The sequence below is a fragment of the Alexandromys fortis genome, unplaced genomic scaffold (assembly GCF_014885135.2).
Source record: "Alexandromys fortis isolate MF-2015 unplaced genomic scaffold, M_Fortis_MF-2015_v1.1 scaffold_31, whole genome shotgun sequence".
Taxonomy (NCBI): domain Eukaryota; kingdom Metazoa; phylum Chordata; class Mammalia; order Rodentia; family Cricetidae; genus Alexandromys; species Alexandromys fortis.
The window spans coordinates 14,288,042-14,307,316 of NW_026067974.1; the positions used below are offsets into that span (position 1 = coordinate 14,288,042).

Consider the following 19,275-nt stretch of genomic DNA (forward strand, 5'->3'; position numbering starts at 1 on the left):
CATAGAGAAAACCTATATCAAAATAACAAAAGCAAAAAAAAAAAAAAAAGCATGAAAAACAAACAGGAAGAGAGGGCTGGAGGCTGCCACCCTGTGTAACTGTGTCCATATCTGTTCCAGGACCAACATAGATGACTCCATGCTGTTGTCACCGACTACTGCAGACTGGCTAAATCATAAACCACAGAAGGATAGCTCTCACACTTCTCAGCAACATGGCCGGACTATGAGTGAGCAAGCACATACAGCACAGGGGTTCCCAACACCTACAATGCCTTAATCCACTTCATGGGGCTGGCAAGATGGCTTAGCAGATTAAAGTACTTGCCACCAAGCGTTACACCCTGAGTTTGATCACCAAGACCCCACATACTAGAAGAACTGACTCCAGCAAGTCGTTCTCTGGACTAGCGCACGCGCACGCGCACACACACACATGTACACATGCATATTCACACTCAAATAAATGCAATAAAGAATTCCACCCTTTTATTACTATCACGGTTTCAACATGAGTTTGGAGGAGATGCTCAAGCCACAGCAAGCGGTGCCTGCAGATAGCCCCTTTTATCTGCAAAGACAGGCTATGTAGCACAGGCTGGCTTGGGACGCATGACTCTTCTCTAGCTTCAGCCTCCAGAGTGCTGAGATTACAGGCATGTGCACCAGGCTTGGTCAGATATCACCTTTTAGAGTAGTTCCCTATGAGTGAAAACTAGGGGTTCAGAGGAGATATAGAAATATCCAGAAAGGCATGACTAGTGAACACTAACAACAGAAGCAATCAGCCCAGAGGGCAGGACACATGCAAATGTCCTCTGGAGTAATGACAAGCAAGCTCATCACTGGAGACTAGACCCTGGGGAATAAGTGGGGACTTTTGAAGTATAGATGGGAATTGGAGTGACATTAATGGGGAGCTTTTGCATAGACCCGTACTTATCACCCATTTACCTGTTCAGAAACCCAGCCAAAGTCTGTAGGGAATGCTAGCTCTTGTAGACCAGGCTGGCCTGGAACTCAGAGATCCGCGTGCCTCTGCTGGGATTAAAGGCATGCGCCACCACCGCCCGGCTGCAGGTCTTAATCCAGACAGCAAGTCCTCTGGTCCTAGCAGCTTTCCATCAGAAGCCTAAGCCATATACCAACTATAAGGGCTTGCCTGGCTTGGGTGAATCCTTTATCCTAATGGTCAGTTATCTCCTTTCCTAAAGCAATGCCCTCTGGGTAAAACATCTACTTGCCAACTTCTCAAACCCAGATGAAGATGCTGAGTTGGGAAACTTCAGGAATAAGGTGAAGGCAGGTTGCTTGTACCATCTTTAGGAAACTGGTTCCAGAAAGGGCAAAGAAGCTGGCTTCAAGGGTTTTGTCAAACCTGTTACTGGGTAACCCCTGCCACCCACTTATTTCAGTGACCAGACAGAAGTCAAACCTTGGTTTTTTCATTTTATTGTACAAAAAGGGGAAAACAAAACCTCCACAGTGGGCCTTAAGCTGGGTCAGTCACATCTAAGCTGCTCCCTTGGTGGTACAAATTCAATCGGTGGTTGTTGTTGGAACCTACCAAATACTCCTCAAATATTAAAAAAAAGGGGGAGAGGGTCCCAGTACTAAAATGCACCCTGGGCAACCTCTGACGGCACCAACATTCCCCCACTGGTATCACAGCCGTTTGTAACGATGTCCCAATACTTGAAATGGGAGGAACACATGTAGTGTTTAAAGTTGTTTTTAAGAGAGAACATTCCACTCAAGTGTAATGGTCCAGGGTATTCAAACAAGGACATGGGATTCTTTGAAGCCCTCTCAGGAATTAAAACCCTGGCACTGATTTTTAGCACAAGAACAGTGTGTGTGTGTGTGTGTGTGTGTGTGTGTGTGTGTGTGTGTATGTAGGGTGGTATCACTCTCCAGGAGCCTTCACAATAGTCCAGGCCCTCGACGGGGCTGGCAGCTGGACTGCAGCCCCACATTTTCCGTGGAGAGCCTACTTCCCACCCCTGGCTTTCATTCAAGAGGCAAAAGATGGGGCAGCACAAAACCCAATAGCATTAACAAAACCAGTTCTGGCCAACTTAGTCAAAGTGAAAATCTCCACGGTGAGGGGACTCAGCTTATGAAGAGTCCAGGGACTAACTAACCCCAAGGGTTAGAGGGCCAGTTGCAGAAAGCACCTTCTGCAGTCCCTTCCCCCAGATACAGGGGTGGAGGCAGGAGGGGAGGGTAGACCTGAGAAATCAAAGGAAATGGGGGTGGCCAGAGGACATGAGGGAAGGCAGTTAAGACAAGTAGGTAAAAAGATCTCAGGCCGGGCGGTGGTGGCGGCGCACACCATTAATCCCAGCACTCGGGAGGCAGAGGCAGGCGGATCTCTGTGAGTTCGAGACCAGCCTGGTCTACAGAGCTAGTTCCAGGACAGGCTCCAAAGCCACAGAGAAACCCTGTCTCGAAAAACCAAAAAAAAAAAAAAAAGAATCTCAGGACGTTTCCTGAATCCCCAGGGACACCCCCAGATGAGCCAGGAGACCTTTACTACTAAAGGGAAGCTTTAAGGCTCATACCATTGTCTGCCCTTTCCCACTTTCCTGCTGGACAGCACAGACTGCAGCAGCCCAGAGATACACGACCCTAGCAGAGGCAAACTGGTGTAGGAAGCATCAGGTGGTTTCCATGCCCTCTATAATGGACCCAGATAGCCACCACAGTGGAAGACTGCAGGGAGGGGCAGCCTTGGCCTGTTCCTGTCAGGGTCACCATCTCCCAGGCCTTTACTAACCCTTTTTCCAGATTCAAACATGGAGGTGGGTTCTCTCTTACAGACACACAAATGCACTCAGGCACACTTCCTTATCCACAGGTGCATCCATGCTACAGCAAGCACACAACAGGCGCGCGCGCACACACAGTCTCACAGTCTATATATCAAGACCATTTTTTAAGTCTCAACCCATCCAACCCCAAGCCCTCCCATACCCAGAAATGACAACAGAGACGGTAGCCGAGATCGGTAGGAAACGTCTCGTTGACAGCTCAGCGCTTAAAAAAAAAATATATACACATATATAAAAAACACTCTGCCCCTCCCCCATGAACGGGTCCAGGCAGCTCCTTCCTGCAGGGGCAGGGGAGAGGGACATGGACACTGCCCACTTTCTTGAAGGCAGCACCCTTCTCTCCCTCCAGTTCAATGTGGGAGGTCAGGCGGCAAGCCCTTCTGGGAAGGAAAGGCTCCCCTGAACATCCACCTTGGTGCAGGCTGCAGGTGTGGAGGCCTCACCCAACTCTTCAGGACACGCTCCCACCCCCAAACTCCCTGGTCCATTGTCCACGTCAGCACTGCAAGTGCAGAAGGGGGATGGGGTGGGTCGGTCCAATGCTGGCTCAGTCTGATGGTTGCTGTCCCTGGAGAACCCCTGGAGCTGATGGCTCCAAGACTGCAGAGTCCTAGCTTGGGCTCATGCAGCCTCCTACCCCCACTGATTTTTTTTTTTTAAAAAAAAAAGGAAGAAAGAAAGATAGTGGGGGAGGCCGAGGGGACAGGGGACAGAACACAGGGAGAGACAAAGGTGGTCAGTTGGGGAGGGAGCTCTTCAGTGGCTCTCCTTGGCTGCCTGCCCAGGGTGTGTGGGGGGGGTGAGCCTTAGTTGGAGTCAGAGTCTGAGGAGTCCCCTGAAGAGGAAGAGCTGGAGCTGCTGCCCTCAGACTCATTGTCTTCATCCTCGTCGTCATCTTCGTCATCATCGTCGTCCTCATCGTCATCCTCATTCTGGAGAATAAAGAACCCACGGTCACCGGGTAGCCCCCCTTCCGGCCCATGATCCCCCCTTCCACCATGCTGTCGACGCACCTCATCTCCATCCTCGCTCTCGTCTTCGCTGCTAGACTCAGAAGAGTCCCCTCCATCCTCGGAGGAGTCCCCGTTCTCATCATCTTCCTCTTCTTCCTCGTCATCGTCGTCATCCTCCTCCTCGTCCTCCTCCTCCTCCGACTCCTGGGAAGTGCCCCCGGGGACATGTTAGTGGTGGATGACCTGCAGTTCACCAGACCCTGCCCTGCGGACACCGCCTATCCTGAAGGGACTACTTACCGACTTAGACTGCAGGGTGGTCCGGCTGGACTTAGGATTTGGGCCTCGAAGCTTAGTCATGTTCTTACGTTTCTACCAGAAAGGATGGAAATAGGACGCAGTGAGTTCCAGCTCCCACAGAGTCTCCCCAACCCGCCGCCACCCCACCCCACTCACATTGGAGATGTACTCTTTGTATGCTGCACGGTCCTGGGGAGACAGGCTCTGGAGGGGAGAGCTGAGAGTCAGAGATCCCTAGACTACTGCTTGCTACGCACACCCCGGGCAGAGCACTCACGTTCCATCAGCTACCTTTAGGCTCAGCTTCCCCAAACTTCGGTCCCTGCAGTGAGCTCACAGGGGCTCAGAGCAGTTCCTGATTCTGCCACAAGCGCCTCTGAGTCATCCTGAACTCGACAGCCAGCTTCCTATCCATTTTCCCCAACTGCTATGCCCAAATTGTAGCTCCACACTCAGGACCTCCTAAACCCCAGAGTTTCCCCCGTGACTCCCGAGGCCTAGCACCAGCCCCACCTGGACCCTGGTCTTTGAGTCACTGGTGAGACGACGCAGAGTGACAAAATTCTAGAACGCTTAATTCCCACCATCTCTCCAGGTCTTTGGTCAGCCTGAGTGACAGACAGGCAATTCTCCTTACTGCACAAATCTGACCGTTCCAAGTAGTGGAGAAACAGAGACTGACAGCCTAGCCAGGGCTTACAAGTCCACTGTCCCTGGCTAGGAGGGAGAAACTGCAGCCGATTTAGATTTTCTACTAACTAGGTAAGTTGGCAAATTACTTAATGCCTTGGCTTCCTTAGCTTTAAAAGTGCCAGTGCCCATTACCCTGAAGGATTTCTGAGTCACCAAAGGAACCATGAATGAGGACCAGCCTGTATGATGCTGCCCGTTCCCTCTCACCTTGACCCAGAGGTCCAAGTGCACCTTGTATTGCTTCTGCTGCTCCTCAGCCAGCTTTTTATAGTGCTCCTTCTGGCTCTGGGAGATGCGCTGCCAGCGGCTGCCGATCTCTACCATGCGGTCCTTCAGCGGCAGGTGATTCAGCTCCCCGTTGGACAGCAACTCCTGGGAGAACTTCTGGTAACCGTTCCTGCAGGGTGACACAGGAACGCATGGTCCAGGTCCTCGGTGAGTCACCTTTCCAACCCGTCTCCATGCCAGGACAAGCTTTAGCCTCAGGCTTACATGGGAGGTTTCTTGGGCTCCCCCTGGAACTTCATCTTCTTGGAAGAGTTCGGAGCAGCTGGAGGGGCCCGCATCTCACTTAACTCCCTCTGTGGAGACATGGAAAGGTCACATTCACCCCCACATGCCCCACCCATTGTCATCATGCCTTTGCTGGCTTTTTTACATGTGGAAAAGGGGACAAACTGCCTGGAATGGACTCGCAATTCCAACATGCCAGAGATTAAGGCAAGAAGACCCAGAGTTGGTGGCTAGTCTGGAATCCATAGTTAGACTCTCCCTGAAGCAACCATCTGCCAAGTTAGCACATCAAGAGGTCCATTTCAGGCTGGGCGATGGTGGCGCACGCCTTTAATCCCAGCACTCGGGAGGCAGAGGCAGGTGGATCTCTGTGAGTTCGAGACCAGCCTGGTCTACAGAGCTAGCTAGCTCCAGGACAGGCTCCAAAGCCACAGAGAAACCCTGTCTCGAAAACCAAAAAAAAAAAAAAAAAAAAAAAAAGAGGTCCATTTCAAAATGTTTCCTAAACTAACCTTGACTCTCATCTAGCCTGTGATAGGGTGAAGGTTAAGAGACTGGCCCAACCAAATCTGGAACCTTGCACTTCCGGCCCAGCTCTTATTTATTCACACGGAGGCAAGTTGCTCAGCCCCTTCCCACCTCATATCGTTTTTGGTCTTCTGCTGCCTTCTTAATCCACATCAGCTTCTCCTTCTTTTCCATGTTGTTCCAAGTCATCTCCATGGCCTTCAAGGCTTTCACCCGGTCATTCTAAGGTACAAACGAAGGACATCGGCTGTGGAAGGGGTCCTGTTGCTACTGGCGGCTACAGACCAATCCTTTCAAACTCCCTGCTACCTTGAAGCGAGCCAGATAATCTCCGATGACACTCTGCTGCCAGATTTCCTCAGCTCTCTTGGGTGACTCAGGCAGCTTGCCCCGCTCTTCTCGCTCTGCACCTGGCTTCCTCTCAGACTGCGCCTTCAGAGCAGCCTCTCGGGCCTTATATTTAGCCTATAGGAAAGGCAGCCGGCGTCAGCATGCGAGCGAACCACCCCTAGGAGGCGCGCTAAGCCTATCAAGCAGTTGCAGTTGACTCCGCCTAAGAAGGCGGGGCCGTCAGAGGTGAGGGCGGGGCCACCAGAGACTAGAGGCAGCACTAATGTCCTGCAGACTCCGCCCCACCCATGGAGCTGCTCTCCAAGGGAGAGGACAACCACAGCTGACAGCTTCCCGCCTTCCTGCTCAGGGGCACATGCGTGATTCACACAGGGTGCGAGAGAGTGTGGCCCTAACTGCAAGCACGGGGAAGTGGCCCGGGCGGCCCCTAGGGGAGACTGGTGCCAGACTCTCCAAGGCCCGACCTTCTTCTTCTCGGACAAGTCGTTCCACATGCGGGCCAGCAGGCGGGTAAGCTCGCTTTCTGAGAGCTCAGGCCGCTCCTCCTGTAGCTGCCGTCTCTTCTCCTCTGAGAAAATGAACATGGCAGACACAGGCCGCTTGGGCTTTTCAGAGCCCCCCTAGAGGATGGATGGGTTGGAGAGGGTCAGAGGTACAGTTACCATGAGCCTCGCGTGGGCAGGCGGCTCCACCCTATGTGGCACATACCTTGCCACCTTCCTGTGAAGGCTTCTTAGAGGCTGGACTGGTAGTCTGCTTCTTATTGATGTTCAACATCTTTTCCTCCCCGAGGACCCGCTGCTGCTCCTCCTCGGGCAAGCTCTGAGCAGGAAGGAGAAGGGCGCGGGCTGCAGCAGGCAGGTTCAACTAGGACTGCCTGCCAAACTCGCCCTCTGTCCCCCATGCCACTCACCTCCAGGAACCGCAGCAGTTCTACCTCATAATCTTTCTTTTTCTAGGAAAATAAGGGGACTCAGTCAGTTGGGGACCCTCAGTAGGCTTCTAGGGACTGGGTGTAACCTTCTCTCCCCCTAAAGATGGTAGACAAAAAGCCTGAGCTGTCTGCTTTTACAGATGCAGACATTATATACTGCCAAGTTGGAAGCAGGTGGCCAAGGCACATGTGACCAACAAGTAACAGCCTGGCTGTTTGTGGGGCAAACTTCACGCTTAAAACCAACCAAGACAGGAACCAAAGATCAGAGTGGTACCTGGTCGCACTTCTTGTGATACGCATCCTTTTCCTTCTGGGAGAGCAGCTTCCACTGCTGGCTGCATAGCACCATGCGCTCCGTGCTGGGCACATCCTTCATGTTGGCCATGAGCTCTGCACAGTACAAGGAGTAGCTGTTCCTATTTAATCCAGAAGAAGGCACAGCCATGAGCAAGTGGGCAACAGGCTTCCTAGCTCCCCAACCTGGGTTCAAGTTCTTCAAAGGCCCAGCTCCCTGGCTGCCCACTCGCCCGCCCACCCACCCAGGGCTGCGCTCACGGAGGTGGCTTGGTGGGTCGCCCATCAAACTTGTCCTTGAGCTGGCGTTCGGCCTTGGTGAGGGTAGATTTGGTGATTCCTTCCTCGCTGATGTTTAGCTCGGGGTGCTTCTGTATATAATCACGCATAATCTCCTGCAGAGTGAGAGGCAGGGGAGTGGAGGGTAACGGAGTATGGGGTTAGCTGGGACACGATAAGGGGGAGAGCCGCTGGGGAAAGGAGGCAGGGTGCAAAGCTGGGGATGGCCTTGTATGTCTGTGTGTCTGCTGTGTCATTTGCAGTACGGTGCCCTGCTCTGCCCTAGCCTGAGATCTCTCCGTGGGGTGGGGGTCGTGAGACGGTAGGGACAGAGGTGAGGGGCCCCAAAGGGCCCCTCCCTCAACAGAGGGTCAGGGAATGACTGCCACCTGCAGAATGCGGTAGCACCAGAGGGCAGAGGCTCGTGAAGAGCCGGATGGGGAGGAGCGCAGCGGAAGCCTAACCTCGTACTCCTTCCGCTGCTCCAGGGCCTTATGAATCCATTTCAGCCTCTTTTTGTCCGAGAGCTGAGACCACTGCTTCCCCAGGGAGTCCTTCACCTCCTTCGTAGTGGCCTGCAAACCAAAAGCCGTCAGACACACACAGGCAGCCAGGGGCAGGGGAGGGGGGTGAGGGGCACAGAGGCCCCGCCCCCCTCAGGCCACAGGAGGTCACACAAGTGTCCACCACAGGCCAGGAGGGTAAAGTGGAGAGGCTGGGATCCGCCTTGGTGCAAGGGGCAGGCTCACACACACACTCATTCGTACGCCAGCTGGCCCAGGCCCTGTCCATGCAACCCCCCCTGGGGAGGGGCCTCCTCTCCTGCTCCCCTGCACCATACCCAGCCACCAGGCGCGGCTCCCCCCTAGCCACCGCCATGTGCCCTCCACCCCTACCCTTTGGCCAGACACTCACATCCGGCCGCACTTTGAGATACACCTTCTTCTCATGGGTATACCACAGTTGCTGGGGAGTTTTGGGCTTCTCAGGGATGTCCGACTTCTTGGCATTCTGGATAAGGTCAGGGTGATCCTCCCTAGCCAGGGGCCAGAGCAAGGGTCAGCAGGGGCGCTGCTAAGGCAGACCCCAGCTAGCTGTCCAACCCAAGCTTTCTTTCTAGGCCTCCTGCTGGAGCTTAGTGGAAGTTAGTGGCTGGCAGCCTGTTCCTACCCCTGAACCTGACACTAACAAGTCTACACAAGACTTCAATGTTTTGTAGATGGTTAGCTCTAGTCTCCAGCCAGTATCGTTTTATCCTACCACACCCAGTGCCCCATGGCCCTCCTCTGCCTTACCTGAATCGGGCCAGGTTTCGCTCGAACTCCTGTTTCTCACTCTGGAAGTCCTGAATATATTTCATCTGAGGGGAGGAGGGGACGGGGTCATCCAGGACCCAAGGGCTATTTCACCCAGAGCTAGAGAAGCCACCCTCCTGACTGCCTTGCCTTCTGCTAAGGTTTGGAGGTATGGTGTCTCTGCCCTCAGCGAGTCGAACTCACGCTAGGCCTGGTGATGAATAACCAGACAGGGATTTACAGGGGTCTTCCTGACATCCAATTTCCATCCTACTCTCTTAAGACAAAATGTCCCAGAAGCCAGGGGACATGGTATCACCACTGGGTGGACAGTAGCAAGCTAGGACTACACACCCCTTCATCTAACACCACAGAACTCCCCTGGATCTCATAGAACTCTTCTTGCTGTTGCTCCCTCTTCCCACCCTGTGGCAGCTGATGTCAGTCTATCCCCTCCAAGATGCCTAATAGCACCAGGGAGGCTAAATTGTGCTTCTAAGGTAGGCGAGGACAGAGTTGAAGGTGTACAAAATGAATTCTTGCAATTTAAGTCCCACCCCAATGTCCTGAGTTTGAAGGTTCCCCCCCACATCAGCTGTGGGTCTCCAATATTCCTCATATTCCTGGTCATCAAGCCCGCCTGCCTCTGGTCCCTTCCTCTAGGCTCCCCCAGACTCTCCTTTTCCACCCTTCCTCTGGCATCCTGCATCCTGGTTCCCATGTAACAAACATTTCTTCCTTCCTTCCTCCCTGTATTCTGGAGGCTCACACCCAAACAGACCCCTCCTTGTAAGAGGAACCAGGTGCAAGGAGGCAGCTCATTTCCCCATGCTTCCCAATGAAGCCCTGGCATAACCTCAGTCCTCCTCAGAGAAGGCACATCCGGGTTCTGGCTCACCCTCTACACCCCAATCAGGAGCAGAGTAGTAGAGTGACTTACCTGAAGCCCCGACATAGCCAGTTGGCAACAGGCAGTAGGAGACCCAAACAGGTATGCTCATGCTAATGCTTTTCCCACTCAGGTTCTCTGAACCCCCCTGACCCTGTTTCTTAGCCCCTCCCTCCCATCCCTTGGAGGTTTGGTGGCATGTGGAGTCACTGACCCAAGTCCTCACCCACAGGGTCACCTGTACCTCTGGCAGTTCTTGCTATCCCTTGGCTTGGGTATGGGTCACTGACAGTGGCTTTTATCCATCCAAGCCTATTCCATTTTGGATTCAACAACAAAGGTGCACAAGCACTTAGCCAGAGTGTGCAGAAAAATGGCTAATCAGTTTGTTGGCTGGTGCCATTTGGGGGGGGAGGGGGCTTGATACCCACAGCTTTCTGTCCTTCGTCCACCAGTGTGCATTTTTTCCCTACACCTTCCTGCCTCTCACTGACATCTCTCCTTGTCTCGCTGCCCACCATCTCCTCTTGGTGTTCAATATTCTGTGAACTCTTTGTTGTTTAGAGTTCTTCTGCCTTCCAAAGAGCCTGAGCTGTCACCCATAAAGTGAAGTGTCCCTGATAATCTAATCAGAGGTCCATTTCTGAAGGGAACAGCCTGAGGCAAGGAAGAAAGACCGAGGCCTTATAAGTGGGAAGCAATCTCACTCCTGTGACTATGGCAGGAGAGCACTGGAGGGGTCAGAGGCTCCAAATGCAAGTGGCAAGACCCAGGATACTCAGCACTCCTGCGCCCCAATTCCTTGCTCACAGACACGGGACAATCCACCAATCAACCCAATGCCCTTTCCTGCGGCCTCTTGGATGCTCAGTATCATAAGTTAAGCAGAGAACGGCCGCATACACTGCCAGGGAGGATGCTTCAGTGTGACCGCTCACTTTGTCTAAGGCCTAGGCCTACCCCAGTGACCTACCCAAACCATCAGCTGCTCTCACCTGAAAGCATCTCTGCCCTCCCCCCATCTGAACTTCCCTCCCCCCACCTTCTTCTTCTCTGGAAGCTCCTTGTATTTCTTAGATAGAATCTTGGTCAGGTCCAGGTTGCTCATCTCAGGGTGAAGTTTCGCATATTTGGCCCGCTTCTCCATGAAGAAGCGGAAATAAGGTGTGAGAGGCTTCTTTGGGAAATCTGGGTGTTTCTGCAACAATAAAAACCTGAGGTTAGACACCAACCATTCTTTAGATTCGGAAACCCGGGCTTCTCCTCCTGGCAACTCACCTTGAGTTTTTTGCCTTTGTAAGGATTTTTAACATGTTCCTGAGCATCAAGAATCAACTCCGTCAGTGTACGGAAATTTCTCACCTGAAGGAAGAGAAAGGAAATTGGGAAATGCCACTTCCACAGCGCAGCCTTCTCTTCTGATCCCTCACCAGAGTGAGTTCACTAAATGAAACAAACCAACAGACTACAGTACAGTCAACCTCTGACCCACTGCAGAGGTCTAAGCAGCGAGGATGCACCCAAGGGCAGTCACAACAGGAGGGACGGATTCAGTGTAGCTTCCAAGGCTGTACCTCCTTCCACCCCTTAGAAGGTTTGGGCCATAGAAGCCTAAGGTGGTAAGTATTCAAGGCCACCGAGAAAGAATTGAGTGCTAGGCTGTTGCTGGCAGCCAGGCACAAATCAGAGCTGACAAACGAACACCTTCTGTCCACTACGACAGGCTTTTCACTTTCCCCATTTCTCCTGATTAAAAAAAACAACAACAACCACGAAACGGAGATAAAAGCAAAATGTGTATTCATGTGTCCAAAGTAGGAATCAGTTGTTACCTCATTAGAGATCTCCACCCATTTGAGCTTGCACATGTCTCCCGAAAAATCCTTAAACGCCACCTTTTCCCAGTCCATATGCGACTCTGTGGTTTTGAACTTGGAGCTATCGTTGGATGGAAGGTTGTTCTTCATGCACTCCAGCAAAGTCAGCATATCTTCCTGGGACCAGCGGTCTGGTGAGGTAAGGGAAGTCACCACACTGGCTCATGCCATTCTCTTCATGTCCCTCCTCCCAAAGCCCCCGGTTGCTTTTCATCTGAACTAGTGCATCCTTCCTTAGACCTGGCTCAGCCCCGAAACCTGCGGCCATACATGATTAGGGCAGGAGCCCTGAACCAGATACCACCATACTTAGCTACACCGGATATCATGTTTGGCTTACTCAAAACTATCATTTCTAACACGCTCGGCTGCTATGGGCCTCTTTTTTACGAGATGGAGTGAAACTATTGTGATTTGGGGGTCCTATGGGTAAACGGCTCATCAGAAAGGGAAGGAGGGGAGATAACATTCATGTTCTAGGTCATGTTTTTGGTGGGTACCACAAGCATGCAAGGTCTGAGTTGGGGTGTGGATAAGATACCCCATGAAGACATCTCTCCAGCACTACTGGAGACTAACATTAAAAGACACTCTCAGTCCCTTTAATTCCAACATCAGAACCACACACAACAGCTCTGAGAAAAGTCATTCAGGCGGGTAGAATTCTCAGGGCCTTGCTCCCTAGAGAACCCCAGAATTCCAAGTTGCCATCACAGCCCAACTCCTCAGCAAAAGGGTATCTCGGGCCAATTGTTTTCAGCTGCTGAAGTGCAGCCTCGCCACAGCTAGGAGCCTGTCTGGAGAGTGGCTGCCCTGGAAGCTGAGCTGGGGGAATCCATGACCAGGATGCAAAGGAGCTCTTGGTTTTCATTTGCATCCAGTAACCTGGGCCAGGGTTTCAGCAGGAGTCACATGGACCCATAATCCTCTTCCCTAATGTCTCCCTAGCACTGCCAGATGCTCGGCTTCACAGACATTACACCGACAGCGCGGCTGGGGCCTAGCCATCTATAGTTTGTTCGTCCATATGCCTTGGGGTCCTAAACCACTGAACTACCCTAGCCCTCTCTTCCTTCTACCTGCCCCTGACAGGCATCTTCTCTTCTTCTAACGTGAGGGCATAATATAAGAGGCTAACTGGGAACTGACCTGCATGGATCTTCCCTGCCCCTCACTCAAGCACAGCAGGAGGAGAAGGTAAATAACATAGAAACTCCAGACTAAGTAATCTGGATTTATTTTAGTCAAACCCAGAACTGACAGGAGCTTGACTCTGTAAACTTCAGACCCTCTCCCAGTTCACAGACCACAGCACAGAGGGACCTTAGGAGCTGGTGAGTTCGTGTGAGAAAAATCAAGTTTAAAGAGGGCACAAGCTGGGGACCCCTACCTTGGCCTTTGGGGGCGGCCATTTCCAGGTCTGTGGGACAGTCTGCTTCTCCGTTCATTCTCCAGCTGTCCAGCCACCTCCTCGGTTGCGCTGGCCGGGCAACCCGGGGTCAAAGCCACCTCACCCTTTGGAAGAGATACAAAACCCACTCAGGTAGGAAGAGAGGGACTTTCTATCCCACCCCCTCCCACAAGGGAGGGGGCATAGGTCCACACTCTCAGCGAGACCCAACCAGGAGGCTCACAGACTTCATCGGTGGGTGTAGGAGTGAGCCCCTCTCCTCCCTACTCCAGCCCCCAGACCCTGCAGCCCGGCTGTGCCGCATGCGCCCTCCCCTGCCCACGCGAGACTGCTCCCAGCTCCCGCGTGCAGCTAGCACCCGCCCTCCGGCCTCCTTCCCCCGGCCCAGCACCCCCCCATAATTTTTTTCTTCCTCCTCCTCCTCGTTGAGCGCCCGCCCCGGGGAGGCCCCAGGCTGGAGGGCGGGGGAGGAAGGGCGGGTAAAGGGCGCGCGCGGGCACGAAAGCGGGCACGCGCACCAGTCTCCTCCTCCCGCTTCCCCCCGGCCGGTTCCCCCCGCCTCCGCAACCCGGCGGGGACCCGGACGCAGCGCAGCCGCCGCCAGCCCGGCAGCGTAGCGGCCGCACCGCCCCCGGGGACCAGATCCGGATTCCCGCTTCTCCCCCCCTTCCAACCTCCCAACGCGGTCGCCGCCCGTCCCGGCAGGCGAGCTGCCGACGAGAAGCGGCCTAGCCTGTCCCCCGCCCCCGAGCCACCCACCAGGGCCAGAGAAGCCGCCACCGCCCAGCTATCCCGACGCGCACGGAAGATGCCCGGCGCAGAGGCGAGACCGCGGCGGGAACGGCCGCCTCCTCCCCGAGCCTGCGGCCCAGCCCTGCCGGCGCCCCCGCCCCGGCCTCCGGGGAGCCGAGCCAAGCAGAGGGCGGGAGGACGGCGGCCGCGAGGCGGGGGCGCTGCGCTCACCGGCCCCGCCGCCCCCTCCGGCGGCCGGCGAGAACTGCGCCTGCCGACCGGCCGGCCGGAGAAGCGCGGGCTCCTCTAACTGGGGCCTCGCTTCCTGCCTTTCCCACCCCCGATTTTCGGCGCCCTTCCCCGTGTCCCGGTCAGCTCGACTACAGTCTTCCCCGGTACCGCCGCCCGGCGTCCGCGGCTCGCTCCCTAGCCCAGGCCCCGGCGCACGTCCTCCGCCGCCTCGGTTACCCGGCGCAGCGCGGCCTCTGAGCTCCCCGCTCCGGCGGCTCCCTTCCCGGCTCTGAGCTCGGCGCCCTCCCCCGCTCGGCCGGGCACAGCCGCAACTCCCTCCCGCGGCGGCAGCGGCTCCTCCTCCGGGCGCGGCGGCGGCGGCGCTGGGGCGGCGGCTGCTGCTGCTGTGGCGGCGGCGGCTGTGGCTGCTGCCTGCTGCTCCTCGCGGCGAAAAGCACAAAGCACAGCGCCCTCCGCCTGCAGGCAGCCCGCCCGCCGCCCGCCCGCCGGCCCCGGCCTCAGCTCGCACACCCCCCGCCGCCGCAGCAGCCTCCGCCGCCGGAGCGGGGAGGAGGAGGGAGAAGGGAGGAGGAGCGGGAGGGGGGGCGGGAGAAGCGGGGCAGCGAGCGCGTCCTTCCCCGTAGAGCGCACACCGACCCCCGGGGAGCGAGCGCCAGCCCGCCCGCCTCGCCGGCTCCGCTCCCTCCCACAGCCTGCCCGGGCGGGCTCCGCGGGGGGCAGCTGGGAGGAGGGGCGGGCGCTGGGGGGACCCGGGCGGCCGAGGCGGAGGCAAGGAAGGAGGGGAGGGGGGTGGTGGTAGTGGCGGCGGCGGCTGCTGCTGTTGCTGCCGCCGGGGAAGGGGGGGGCCGGGGCAGGGAAACACGCAGCCGCCCGGATGGCGGCGGGGCTGCGAGCCTAGGCGGGCAGGCAAGCAGGCGGTGAGAGCGACCTCGCCAGCCCCGCGGGGGAACTAGCAGGCTTGGCCGGTGCGGGAGGGAGGGCCGAGGTGCGGCGGTGGAGAGGGTGTCCAGAGGGGTGGCCGGCGAGCCTCGCGGGTGCCGGCAGCCCTGCTCTAGAGCTCTCTTCCAGGCTCTCCGAGCTTAGGCTTGGTCTTCCGGGCCAGCTCGCTCTCATCTGCTCCCTTCCGTCTCCCGCCTCGGCGAGCGAGCGCTCGCCCACCCTGGTCCCCGGAGCGCGGCCACCAGCTTTGAGCTCACGCTCGCCGATCGCGGTGCCAGGTTTCGGCGCCTACCTCCCGGTCCCCTTATCGCCGAGCGGCACTCATGGAACTTAAAAATATACTGCGAATCCCTTAAAAAAAAATAACAAAAAGCCCCAAATCCCTCTTGTTCCGCACAGCCGGGAAAACAGCCTGGAGCGGCCGGCCCTGGCAGAGCCAGGGAGCCGGTTCAATCCAGCCCGGCGTGACTCCCCTAGGCCTGTCCCGGGCGCGTGGAGCCCGGAGATTGGCGCCGCCGGAGAGCAACCCCTTTCCCCCGAAATCCGCCGCGCCGAAGGCCCACTTACCGAGTGTGTGGGTGCTAGTGAGGGCCGGGGGGGACCTGGCACTCCGGCGGGCGGAAGAGCGGAGTCGCAGCTCCGCAGCTGCCGACGCCGGGGCAGCGAGTCTACAGACAAAGCCCGAGATGGCGATGCGGAGCGACGGCTAATGGCGAGCCCCACGCGCCGCGCTCCGCCCGCCCCGCTCCGCCCGCCCGCCCGCCTCGGCGCAGCGCAGCGCCGCTTCGAGCGCTCGCCCGTCAGAGCCGCCTTGGCGCCGCCGCCTCCCGGGCCGCCCCGGCCTCGCCTGGCCCCTCCGCCTCCTCCGGGCGGCTCAGCCTCACCCCTTCCCTCCCACCGCTCTGGGGGCTGCACGAAAATTTAAAAAAAGGAATAAGAAAAATTCCTTTTTTTCCCTTTTTTCCTTTTTTTTTCCTTCTTCAAGGCAGAGGTTTTTCGATGTTAGGTTTTTTTTTTTTCCTTTACTCGCACTCACCTGCGGGGCCGTCGGCAGGGCTGGGGGCGGGGGTGCGCGGGGCTGGAGCCGCCGAGCGCGGGTTGAAAGCTAGCCAAGCTCTGCAGCGCCCGACCCGGGCGTGTACGCCGCCGCCAGTCCCCGCAGAGAAATCGTCCTCCTACCCCCGCCTCCATCGCTCTGCGTTTCTCTTCCAATCAGCCGGTCGCTTGGCGGCTCCTCCAGTCTCCGGCCAAGCCAGCTGCCTAGAGCGAGCTCCGCTCCATCTGCTCGCCGGACTCCTCGCTCCCCCGCCGGGGCGGGCGAGGCAGCTTGAAGCCGGAGGGGGATCTGTGAGGGATTCTGCCTGTTCTCTCGCTCCCATTGCTCCATCCCCGCTCTCTCCTGCCTCCTCCTTCTCTCCTGCGTTTTTCCAACTCTCCCCTGTCGCCACTGGCGTGTGTCTGAGTGTGTGCGCAGGTTTTTTTTTCTTTATTGCTCTGCTTTTGCAACCCTGAAGCTAAGGCGGGGTGGGGGCGATGGGGGTGTTACAAAGATGAAAAAATAAGGACGCTCCTAGGTTTGTAACACATCGAAATACCGGGGGAAGCACCCCGCCTCGTTCGATCTCGATACCCCGCGAGGGCCTTCCGGGTTTCAGAGCGAGTCTTTCGTTGTTCTCGATGCCCCCCATCTTCAACGGCCTTAGGATCCAAGGAGTTAGCAAAAAATTCTCCCCTGGGTCGTAGGAGACTGTCAGTGGGAGTTGGGAAGATTTTAAGACGCAGCGGAGCGGCCATCCGTTCTATCCCGGCTTCCGTAACTAGGCCGCGGCCCGGGTGGGGGTTTAGAGCAAAATCCCGGCGCGTTTGTACGAAGGAGCTGGAAGGGGGAAAATCATAACCGGGAGCGGAGCTTCGTGCGTCTCCCCTTGGTCTCTACCTCCAGTCGCCTGCTAGCTCCCCCTTCAATTTTTTTTTTCCTGCTCTCCTTTAATCTAATTTCTTCCAACTCCACCTTTGTTGTTACCAACGTCACGCCTGGATCAGCCAATCCCCTTCTCGCAATCAGCTTGTCAAAAAGGCTCGGCCAGCCCTGAGAAAGCAGGCCGCGGGCGCTGCCCCCTCCCCGGCGGCGGTGGGGAGCCGGGTAGAGAGCTCGGCACCCTTGTCCTAGGGCAGGAGCTGCCACCCGGGCACCGGCGTTCGACCCTCCCGCATTCCACCATCCAGCAAATCTGAGGAGGAAAGGCCTGGGCGTGTACGACTTTCTGGTCTCGCACAGCCAACAGCTATTAGTGGGCTTCGCCTCCCCTGCTCAGCTGAAGGGATGTCAGGATTAGACCAAGGGAGGGAGAAGGCGATGTGAAGGACGCCCGCTTCCACTAGTCCAGCCCACGCATGGTTTGTGCCATCGCTCCCAGGGCAACGCCATTGCTCCTGGCTCCTTTGCTGCCACAATAACGCTGCTGTTGCTCACATCGCAGCCAGCTGGGTCGCACTGTCTCTTTGGGCTATTCCTTGGCTCACTGCCTTCTCCTTCCTCACAGTTTAGCTGCTGGTGTAATTCCTCTCTTGTCTCCTGGGGGAAATGAGACTCGCAGGACTTCCACGTCCCACTTCTGCTACGTTTCATGAATCGAAGTGTATCGAAGTCTGATGTGGCCGGCTTGGAGGCACAGGATGTAGGAGAGGCAGATTGATAATAGTTAATGAAGTTTAGGCTTCAAGGCCCCTTGCCTGGAAGGTCTACCGATGGGTCTGTTCCCAAATTATTTTAATATTTTGTTTTTTAATAAAAGTCTTCCTCTAGGCCAGGCAGTGGTGGCACTTGCCTTTAATCCCAGCACTCGGAAGACAGAGGTAGGTGGATCTTTGTGAGTTCGAGGCCCTCCTGGTCTGTAAGAGTTAGTTCCAGGTCAGCTAGGACTGTTACACAGAGAAACCCTGTCTCAAAAATAAATAAATAAATAAATAAGTCTTCGAAATTGTACATTTAGAGCCCCACCAGCCCAGCTCTGCCTTCGGAATATGCACTAGGCATTTTGTATGGGATCAAGCCATCTTATGCTACACTAAAAAAGCAAAGCATGGAATGTACTTACCTATTTTGGCAAGGGCAGCGTAAAAGGTATAGAATTAAAGGGCCCAGGTGTCAGCCTTGATGGTCCGTGCCTTTAGTATCAGCACTTGAGAGACAGGTGGATCATTGTGAGTTTAAGGCCAGCATGGATTACACAGAGCTTTCTAGAAAAGCCAGGGTTGCTCACTTCCTTTTCCCAGTCCCACCTTTTGGTTTTGTTTTTGCTTTTTGAGGCAGGGTTTCTCTGACTAGCCTTGGCTGTCCTGGAACTCTGTAGACCAGGCAGCCCTCAAACAGAGATCCACCTGCCTCTGCCTCCCTAGTGCTGGGATTAAAGGCCTGTGCCACCACTGCCTGGCCCACCCCACCTTAATACTGTGTGGGTTTGGACAAATTCCGCCCTAACCAGATCCCAATCTTAGAATGAGGATCTGCTTCCTCATCAGGGATTGGAAGGTTAAGTGAGATGGTGTAAGTCAAACTATAGATCTCTCCATATATGGTACTGCCCACAATTAAAGCCAGAGAAACACATCCCAGTAATGTCCAAATGTTCCATGGACAAATCTGGAGCGCAGGTATTCTGGCTTCTTGCCCTGAGTTTCTTGGCTGAACCAAGGGGCTTTTCGGTAACGTGCTTTGGAATAAAACGGGATGAACATGAATCATAAGGATTATTATTATTGGTTCCTTGGGCAGCAAAAATCGTGGCTGGCACCTTTTCCCACTTGGAAACCATTTGGCTTCTTTACTTCTATTGAGTTTCTGGTGAGGTCAGGAGTCCACGGTTTGGGCTGCAGGCCACAGAGGGAATCTGCCCTCGGCCCTCATTCTCCCCACCTTTCCCCATGTGTCTCCTCCCAGCTTTCCTGCTTTCTGGTATTTGCCTTGAAGCAGAGCTTTGACATTCCATAACCCCAGCCGGAGCTAGTGACAAAGCAGCCTTCTGGCTGCACAGCCCAAACACAGGCTCAGAGTTCCTTGAATAGTTAGAAGCAAAATGTAGTAGTTCAGTTATGGTACAAAGAAAAAAACTTTTTAAAACAAGATTTATTCCGGGCGGTGGTGACACAGGCCTTTAACCCCAGCACTGAGGCAGAGCCAGGCAGATCTCTGTTA

General features: G+C 55.6%; 2 protein-coding genes across 7 annotated transcripts; one reads left to right on the forward strand and one right to left on the reverse strand.

The window, feature by feature from the left end:
- Positions 1-1,436: 1,436 nt before the first annotated feature.
- On the reverse strand, positions 1,437-17,042 carry Ubtf (upstream binding transcription factor). Of its 6 annotated transcripts, none has more exons than XM_050156799.1 (21): positions 16,117-17,042; positions 13,137-13,261; positions 11,702-11,877; positions 11,148-11,231; positions 10,912-11,067; positions 8,981-9,045; positions 8,601-8,721; positions 8,150-8,260; positions 7,668-7,801; positions 7,387-7,528; positions 7,089-7,130; positions 6,884-6,997; positions 6,640-6,795; positions 6,134-6,289; positions 5,936-6,046; positions 5,276-5,364; positions 4,991-5,180; positions 4,247-4,294; positions 4,091-4,162; positions 3,851-3,994; positions 1,437-3,769 (listed from the first exon to the last, which is right to left on the reverse strand). In XM_050156799.1, exons 2-21 carry the CDS (start codon positions 13,192-13,194, stop codon positions 3,644-3,646), a joined length of 2,295 nt encoding a protein of 764 aa, XP_050012756.1. In that variant the 5' UTR covers positions 13,195-13,261; positions 16,117-17,042; the 3' UTR covers positions 1,437-3,643. The 6 variants fall into 6 exon arrangements, with proteins under 6 accessions (XP_050012756.1, XP_050012754.1, XP_050012755.1 ...); XM_050156797.1 differs by lacking the exon at positions 16,117-17,042 and adding an exon at positions 15,648-15,905; XM_050156798.1 differs by lacking the exon at positions 16,117-17,042 and adding an exon at positions 14,358-14,502.
- On the forward strand, positions 13,460-16,005 carry LOC126510346 (basic proline-rich protein-like). Its single transcript, XM_050156880.1, has 5 exons — positions 13,460-13,502; positions 13,800-14,391; positions 14,447-14,909; positions 15,244-15,389; positions 15,480-16,005. The coding sequence occupies exons 1-5, from the start codon at positions 13,460-13,462 to the stop codon at positions 16,003-16,005; spliced, it is 1,770 nt and encodes a 589-aa protein (XP_050012837.1).
- Positions 17,043-19,275: the final 2,233 nt, after the last annotated feature.